At 41.6% G+C, this 9,764-nt stretch overlaps 1 protein-coding gene across 1 annotated transcript; it reads left to right on the top strand.

Moving 5' to 3' along the window:
* The first annotated feature begins 300 nt into the window (after window positions 1-300).
* On the top strand, window positions 301-930 carry PLAC1 (placenta-specific 1). The gene has a single exon (XM_006881881.1). It carries the CDS (start codon window positions 301-303, stop codon window positions 928-930), a length of 630 nt encoding a protein of 209 aa, XP_006881943.1.
* Window positions 931-9,764: the final 8,834 nt, after the last annotated feature.

The following is a 9,764-nucleotide window of genomic DNA, read 5'->3' as shown; positions in this document are numbered from 1 at the left end:
CGCAGTCAATCATGCACGTCGAAACGGTCACGATGGTCAGTGCTTTGTTATGTGCGCTTTCACCAGTTCCTTTTAAGAGGCATTATGGTGATTCCAAAAGGCTGATTTCCAACAATGACATCAAATTGCAGTTGTCTCCCAAGGCAAGAATGTTTCTGTCTTCCTAGTGCTTTATAAACAGCCACTTGCTTACAGAACAACAAGCCTGTTTGAACTGTGATGGCAAATGAATGTTCTGCCTCTTGTGTCTTTGTGCCCTAGGTCTCCTTCCTATTTCCTGTGACCCCCTCACCTGCCAAGATGAACACCTTCAAGATGCTTGGGGGGCTGGTCCTGCTTCTCTCCGTGATTCCCTTCGGTGCTGGCCAAAATGAGGTCACTGTGACCTGTTCCCGAGATTGGTTCCAGGTCACTGTTGACCCCTTCCTGCTAAACAGTGATGTATATGTGCACTTCAGTGAGGTGCATTTGGGCAACTACTGCCCCCCCAATCGTGTCGAGCCCTACATGTACCAGTTCACCTACCTGGTCACTGAGTGTGGTATTAGGGCCAAGGTCGTCTCTCAGGACTTGGTCATCTATAGCACTGAGGTGTACTACCAGACTTCACCCAAGTACGTGATCTCCGTGTCATGTGCAGCCCCCCAGAAGTCTCCCTGGCTCCCTATACCCAAGCCTGTGAGAGCAGCCAGAGCCACTAGGACCACAAGCCAGACCAAAGGGGCATCCACCCAGGTGTTTGACTCGCCAGAATCTAGCCAAACCCCCACCTGCGACTGTCCACCTTTTGTCTTTGGCAGAGAGGAGGGGGCGTCAGCTGCAAGTAGCGAGGTGGCCATGCAGGTGGCCCTTCCTGAGCAGTCACCTTACGCAGCATATTTTTTGACAGACTGGGATCTTCGCTCGGATGATCTCCTTGGGCCCATGTAGGTCCCCCACCCCAAGTTTAGAAGTTCCCAGTCACTATCTCCATAATCACTATAGTACTCCCCAGGCCCACAAATGAAATGTTCACGTAACCTCTCACAAGTAGTTTTGGGAAACGATAGCCCATGACTATGATTTTGTGATTCAAACATTTCTGCACCTTTGCATTTTGTCAAAAAAAATTAAAAAAAAAAGATGGCACGAAAATATCTCTCGTGTGTTTTCAATTAAGACAATCACATATCGCTTCTCTGTGTTTGCTACACATAGCGGCCTAGTCTGTTCTTTTTAGGGTGGCTCCTCTCCAATCCCCAAGTCCCCATTTCATTCCACTCCCTGTTGTTGACTCAGTGGCACCTGACTGCAACTACAACCACACCACTTGACTTAGTCTTGAGTGACATGCCTTCTCCATTCTGTCTGTGACTCTATCACTTTTCATCTGTGGAAAGCACAAATGTTCTGAGCGATTTATAAACTACCAACAGTTTTCCAAATCAGTCACGTCCTTGGTAAGCTCCTTGATGCTAAGGTTTTAGGTGTTCTACGATTTCACACACTGGTTAAAAGTACTTTCTTTACACACACACACACACACACACACACACACACACACACACACGGGATCAGAACATTTTCACCAAACATTGGTAATTGATGAGCTTTCTAAAAAGGTTGGAGGGAAAAGAATAAGTAAGTTGATTCAGCAGATTTTTAGAGGCCTTCTCCATGCCTTTAGTGTTCATAGGGTTTTCAAAGGCCTGTTATTTAAGAAGTAGATGACCGATCCTGCTTCCTAGTCTTAATCTGGGAGCTCCACCAAACCCTGTCCACCATGGGTAACCCTTTGATACACCAGTGGCACAGCTTTCAGTCTTACAGCAACCCTAAGTTATCTCAGTACAGCTAACTGACAGACAAGTGCTATACCGCTTAGAACAATGTTCTCCCCAACACAATTAACACAGGTCTGAGGGCCGCAGGTTTGAGGCTATAGGCTCCAACTGACTTTTTTTAATATAACTTTTTCTTTGATACTGGTTTACTTACTAAGTTTGTATACATTGTTTTTCATACCAGATTTTTGGCCATTCTTTAACCCACCTCTCACTCCACCCATCAAATTGTGCAACCCTATTATTTCCCCCCCCACCTATCTTCACCCCTGTGCCCCCTTTTAGATCCTCGTACATGCTTTACTAGTTATCTATTTCTACAGTGATGGTCTTATACAGTATTTGTCCTTATGCGACCGAGTTAGTTCACTTAGCATAATGTTCTCCAGTCCCTCCCAAGTTAGACAGTGATTTGCAAAATCATTGTTCCTACCCGCTGCGTAGTATTCCATCATGTAAATGTACCATAATTTCTCAATCCATTAGATTGTGCCCAACTGACTTTTAAATACAAAGGCCCGCCCACCAGGTCCTGATTGCTTAACCAAGAGCTTTCCATCCCATAGCTGATTATTAGCAAAATCACTGGAGAAATCTGCAGTTAAGGATGTCTCCAAATTATTGAGGAGTAATTATGTCAGTTTGAGCACTAAGGTGCATCTGATTCAGGCCATAATCTTTCTGATCACTTCCTGTACCTCTGAGAGCCAGACAGTGAATAAGGATGACGGAAAAAGAATTGACTCCTTTGAGCTGTGATGTTGGAGAAGAGCACTGAACTCCCCATGGATGGCCAAGAGAACAAACAGATATATCTTGGAGAGGATGCAGCTGGAGTCCTTTTTAGAGGCAAGAAGGATGAGGCTTCACTTCACATAATTTGGGCATGTTGCTAGGAGGGGCTATTCTTTGGAGAAGGATATGATGTTGGGAATGGTAGAAGGTTGGCAAAGGAAAGGAAGACCCTCAACCAGGTGGATTGACACGGTGACTGTCACAATGGGCTCTTGTGTATCAGGAAATGTGAGGATGGTGCAGGATAGAACAGGGTTCAGATCTTTTGTTCATAGGGTCACTATGAGTCATAGTCCACTTAATGGCACCTAACAACAACAACAATAACTGCATACCTTGGAAGCAAAGATAGGGAAGCTTTGTCTTTCATACTTTGAACATGTAGCTAGGCGAGTCTATTCCTGGAAAGGGATATAATGCTTGGTCAGCAAAAGAGAGGAAGATTCCCAATGAGATGGATTGACATGGTGACTTCTGCAATGGGCTTTAGTGTGTCAGAGATGAGAATGGCATAGGTTAAGGGCAGGTTTCAGATTGGCTGTTTTTAGGGTAGCAATGACTTGTATACAACTTGACGGCACCTAGCAACAACACTTGAGAGCTAAACCAAGTAATTACATCCAAGAATCAGCTGGGGAAATGGAGCTGGAGCTCACAGTAGTTAATTATTGGGAAATAGAGCTCTGGTAGCCTAGTGGCCATAAGCTGCTCTGCAATCCCAAAGGCAGGAGGTTCAAGGCTCCGGCGGGAGAAGGATGAGCAATTTCCTGTGCAATTAACTGCCTCTGAAAACCCACCAGAGGGTCAGCTGTGGATTGGCTTCAGCTCTAAAGTACACAGCAACAACATTAGGAAGTCATTCTTGGGGAGGTCAGCCAGAGAAGAAGACCCCTAACAAGATGGATTGACACTGTGACTGCAGCAACGGTCTCGAATATGTCAAAAATTGTGAGGATGGCACAGGATAATCACTGCTGTCAGGTACTTCAAATTCATTGTTTGATGGATTCGAACCACATGCCTTTGGGATTGCAGTGCACCTTCGTCATTGGGTACATTTAAAAGAGTGAAGTAGTATCTTTTTATTATTATTATTATTATTATTATTATTATTATTATTATTATTATTTTAAAGTGCTGGTGTTTGCAATAGAATGTAAATAGCACATCTGCAATTCTTTATACTTGGAATTATTTTAAATTGTGGCAAAATCTTGAGCAATGAGACACTTGGTTCAGGAGTGCTAAAAAGGGCACATCATTTATGTGGTGCTCTTGTCAAAGATGCAAACCCTCAGGCAAATCATGAGAAAACACCAGGCAAACCTCAACTGAGGGACATTTCACAAGCAACTGACCACGATCGAGGTCATGAAAGACCAAAGAACTGTCACAGATTGACGGAGACGAGGGAGCCCTGGTGACTGCTCGCTGAAAAAGTCAATGGTTCAAATTCACTAACAGCTCTCCTGGAGAAAGATGTGCTGATCCACTTCCAAAAAAGATGATTGGGTTGTTAGGTGCCATCAGGTTGGTCCTGACTCATAACAGGAAGAAATACTGCCCCATCCTACTCCATTCTCAGAATCTTCTCCACGTTTGAGTACATTGGTACAGACACGGTATGAGTCTGTTCCCTTAAGGGACTTCTTTTCTGCTGACCCTCCAACATGATGGCCTTCGCTCAAAATGTCATTGCCATCGAGTCAGAACTGACTCATTAAGTGGCCCTCCAGCAGATTTTCAGGAAGCTGTAAATCACACAAGAAGAAATTGTCCATCCTTCTCCCAAGGAGCTGCTGATGGAATCAAACCTCCAGAGAGGCACCCACCTTTGGGTGCACAGCACAGCTCCCTATGGACTACAACACCAGGAACTGGTAATTCTGGAACATTAACTGATAATGTTCCCAAGTCTCGCCATTCTCACTTCTTTTATTCTCTCTTAATTTTTTTTATTAATTTTAATGAAAGTTTACAGACTTATCTTTTCATTCATTCATTGCTACACTGTTCTCCCTGCCCACTCCCCCCCCCCAATCGCTCTTCTCTTTGAAAAGTAAAAGAAAATTCTTTCATTGTTATACAATCCCTCCTCCCAAGTCCACTCCACTAAGCAGCCTTCATTCTGGACTCCTCTCATAACAATAATACATAATCATATATCCCTTTAAACAGTTTTCCCTCTCATCTGTTTCAATGCAGTATACAGTATTTATCCCCTCTTTCTCAGTCTTTCCTCAACCCCGATGTCAGTCCCGTTTTATAACAGTGACACAATGCAATATTTGTCCCTTTGTGACTGAGATATTTCGCTCAGCATAGTGTCCTCCAGGGTCACTCATTTTGTATAATATTTCATGAGTTCCTTGTTTTTCAATGCAGCTTAGTATTCCCTTGTGTGAATATACCAGAGCTTCTCTATCCATTCGTTTGTTGATGGGCACTTGGGTTGTTTCCAACTCTTTGCTATTGTGAACAAAGCAGCAATAAACATGGGTGTGCATATATCTACTTGGGTGGCAGTTCTGCTTTCTTTAGGGTATATTCTCAGTAGTGGAGTTGCTGGGTCAAATGGTATTCCTATTTCCAACTTTTTGAGAAAACGCCTTACTGCCTTCCATAATGGTTGCACCATTCTAGACTTCTACCAACAGTGAATAAGGGTTCCAATTTCTCCACAACCTCGCCAGCATTTGATGTTTGCTGTTCTGTTAAATTTTGCTATTCTGACTGGGGTGAGATGACATGTCATAGTTGTTTTACCAGTCTCACTTCTAAGGAAAGGGAGGAACATTTTGGCTGTATTTCTTCCCTGGAAGACTCATTTGTTCTTCTGTCATCCCGTATCCAATATTCAAAAGCATCAGTCTTTCTTGGGTTATCCTTATTCATTTTCCAAATTTCCTATGCATGTGAAGTGATTGAAAATATTATTATTTGAGTCAGGCACACCTTAGTCCTCAAGATTACACCTTAGTTTGGTTTTGTTTTTAACACTTTCAGGAGATCTTTTGCAGCAGATTTACCCTAAGACTGCTGTTTCCATCACTTGATTGTGGACCCAAGTAAATGGAAATCCTTGACAAATCCAATCTTTTCCCCATTTATCATGATGGTACTTATTGGTATATTGGGGGGGGGAGTTGTTTTCTTTATGGTGCGTTTTAATTCATACTAAGGCTGTAGTCTTTTACCTTCATCAATAAATGCTTCAATTGCATGTGGAAATGGGAAATACCTGCATCCTCATTCCTTTAGGAACAGGTATACTTCTTAACATACTACATTAATAAAGGAGTTCTCAGGGCTGCCAACCTTCCAGTAGAGGTTGAGCAGTACTATATTTCTCCTACATAAGAGACAAAAAGAAACAGACAAAACCCAAGCCCCAAACCACAGAAATAAATGCTTCAAGTCTTTCCTTTCTATGTGTCATCTGCATAAGGCAGGTTGTTGATGAGTCGTCTTCCAGTCCTGATATGTTCTTTTTCTTATAGTGCATGTTCTCAAATTCTTTGTTTGGCATACAGACTGAATAAGTATGAGGAAAGGATACAATCTTGACACACATTTTTACTGAGTTTTAAACCACGATGTATCCCCTTGTTCTGTTCGGACAACAGCTTCTTAGTCTATGTACAGGTTCTACATGAACACAGTTAAGTGCCTAGAATTTCCATTCTCAATGTTAAGCACAATTTACTGTGGTCTACACAGCCAAATACAGTTGCATAATCAGTAAAACTAAGCAATAATATCCCTCCTTTCATGTCCTTTTTACTCTACCTTGAATTTTTGGCACGTCCCTGTCAATGTACCGTTGCAACCATTTTTTAATCGTCTTTAGGAAACTATATATATGTGATATTAAATTGATAATTTCTTCATTATTCACATTTCTTTGGAATAGGTGCAAATACAAATACTCTTCCAGTCAGTTGACCAGGAAGCTGCCTTCCAAATTTCTTGGCATAGATGAGAGAGCAAGCTCTGGTGGCCTCAAGGTAAGAAACTGTGCTGCAATCCCAAAGGCATGCAGTTTGAATCCACCAGCTGCTCTGTGGGAGAAGGATGAGCAGTCTCCTCCTGTGCAGTTTACTGCCTCTGAAAACCCGCTGGAAGGTCAGCTATGGGTCGACAGTCCACAATGACAGCAAGATGAGAGGGCACTTCCAGTACTGCATCCATGTGTTGAAATCTCTCACTTGGTATTCTGTCAATTTCTGGGATCTTTTTCTTTTGTTGCCACTTCCAGCTTGGCCTTGCCACTACAGTTCTTGGCTATGTACTACTTCTTGCAGTGGTTGCTTGTCAACCAATTCTTTTTGGTACAGTGACTCTGTGTATTCCTTCCATCTTCTTCTGATGTGCTGTTCAGTAGTCCTCAGTATTGACACTTGAGACTTGGATTTCTTTTTCCGTTCTTTCAGCTTAAGAAATGACAAGTGTGTTCTTCCCTTTTGATTTTCTACTCCAAGTCTTTGCATATTTCGTTATCTTTTTTGTCTTTGCAAGCTGCCCTTTAAAATGTTCTGTTCAGGGTTTTTGCATCATCATTTCTTCCATTTGCTTTAACGTTCATTGGTTCTACATGCAGAACCAAGATTCAGAGCCTCTATGGACATCTATTTTGATCTTTTCTGGTTTTACCCCCTGTCTTTCTAGTAGCCTTTTACTATCTTCATATATGAAGTCTTTGATCCCAGCGTTCATCTGGTCATTAATGTTCAGTGCATTTTTTATATATCCTCTCAGTTGAGGTGAGATAGACTCAAGATCATATTGTTTTCATTTTCTTCCACTTGACTTTGAACTTACATTTGAATAACTGAGTTACAGTTGACTTCTGACCTTGTTCTGACAAGAACCCTGTAATGACAAGAAACGGCTTCTCCACACTTTCTCACCACAGATGCAGGTGGTTTGATTCCTTTGTGTTCTATCTAGAGTGATCCATGTGTATAGTTATCATTTCTATTTTTCTAAAAAATACATTTTAAATAATAATTCTTCAATCATTCAAAATTCTGCTATGTAGGGGAGCTCTGGTGGCCTGGTGGCAAGAAGCTGCACTGCAATCCCAGAGGTGCACGGTTCAAAGCCACCAGATGCTCTGCCGGGGAAGGAGGGACAATCTCCTCCTGTACCAGTCAGATCCAATTTGACGGTACACACACACAAAATAATAAAATAATAATAAATTTAAAAATAATTCTGCCATGCACATTCCAGCCTCATTTTTTTATCATCACCAAGACTGTATTTTCCAATTATCAATCCTTCTTTATTTCCATCTTTTGCATTTCCATCACCAATAACTATCTTAACTGCATGGTTGATCAATTTGAACTTGCATAAGTTGGTAAAGATTTTAATTTTTTTGGCATTAGTGGTTGGTGTGGAAATTTAAGTAATGGCTGTATTAGGGGGCCTTCCTTGCATGCATGCAAGTGTTATCATTGGCAGCACCGCGCTTCAGGATAGAGCGTGACGTTTTCATTTTGACCATGAATTTGACACCATTTCTCTTCATTCTGCCACTGTCAGCATATGTGACCTTCTGACTGACTGATTCAAAATGGCCAGTGCCAGTCCATTTCGACCAACTAATGCCTGGTGTGTTGATCTTTATGCATTCTGCTGCACTTTTAACAACTTCCAATTTTGCTAGATTCACCCCTTCCACATTACAAATATTAACGGATAGTGGCAGCCTTTTCTTCTCAATTTAACATGTGCCACAACAGCAAGTAATGATCCTTCACCGGCTGAAAGCTTTACTTCATCGTTAAAGTAGACTCTACTTTGAGGAAGCAATTGTGTTTCAAGTTATTGTTGGCATGTGCCTTTGCGTCTAAGCTGACTTTTAGCTGCCCCTCCATGGGTTTTCAGAGTGGTACCTCCCAATCTGAGGGGGCTCATCTTCAGGACCTATGTCAGTATTCCACTGTTAGTCATTAATTTTTTCACTGTTTCTTTTTTAAAACAAAACAAAACAAAACCATAAATAGATCTCCAAGTTCTTTGTCCTCATCTGTCTTGGTCATGAAGCTCCACTGAAACTCATCCACCCTAGGTGACCCTGCATCATAATACCACACAAGCCGCCCCCTGTAGGACAAAGAGAAGGGGAGGGGAGAGAAGAGAGGGAGAGGAAGAGGAGAGCAGCAGAGAAGAAAAGAGGGAGGGATAGAGAGTCCAAGTCAGAAATTGCTTTCTGACTTTTCTGCTTTCTCCAGAATAACATGCTGTTTTTTAAATACGAGTTTCTAAGTCTAGACCACACACAAGGGGAAGAGATTTGTGAAGACTCCAATATCTTCAAAAGTGTTGACCTTCAAGCAGTTCTGGTATGTACTTGATCTCTAAACCTCAGTGTATGCTGCTGGGGGAGGGAAGTGCTGTCTCCTACGTTTGTTTATTTGCTTTTCCCTTTCAGAGCTTTTGGGGAAGGTACCTAGTAGATGCACAGTAGACTGACTGGAGTCTGTTAGCATAGGAACTGTTCTAAAGAGGAGGAGATAAATATGCCTTTGGAGGGGGGAAGCCACCAGTCCTGAATTGAATAATGTTTTTGCCTTTTGAAATTTCACTCCAAAAGGGTACTTTTCTCCTTACTGGTGGTAACATTCATTCAATTTTTGAGGTGACATGATTTCTAAAAAATCTGTTACACTATGATAATCATATTTGCAATAATATGAAGAAATGCTTTCTTGCAGTCAAAAACAATGACCTTTCTTTCATTCTCGGGTAAAGCCAAAATTGTCTGAACTCATTTGTTAAGATAATTGCTTGACCAATATTTGAACACTAGAGCCATAATGAGATTTTTCACCCATTAAAGGAGACTCAAAGTAACATTTCCATTTTTATTCTTATAACCTGAAAGTAGTAAATTAGACTTGTGTGAAGCATTTGTAAATGTTAAAAGCAGAGAGTCCTTTATCCTTCCTTTTTAACCCATAGCTCATTTTAGAGATGCACATAAGTACCTCCATCCCACCATCAAAATGTGAAAGTCTGGTCAAATATTAAACTAAACCTATTGTTGTTCATATGTACGCATAGACACACACCAAGTTTATTAGAAACATATCATCAGGGAACAGTGTTTATTATAAAGAGTAGGCTAACTTCCAC

The sequence above is a fragment of the Elephantulus edwardii genome, unplaced genomic scaffold, assembly GCF_000299155.1.
Source record: "Elephantulus edwardii isolate Elephantulus edwardi_28Jun2011 unplaced genomic scaffold, EleEdw1.0 scaffold00016, whole genome shotgun sequence".
Classification (NCBI taxonomy): domain Eukaryota; kingdom Metazoa; phylum Chordata; class Mammalia; order Macroscelidea; family Macroscelididae; genus Elephantulus; species Elephantulus edwardii.
The sequence above is the reverse complement of the archived record's forward strand: the minus strand, read 5'-3'. Positions and strand labels throughout refer to the sequence as shown.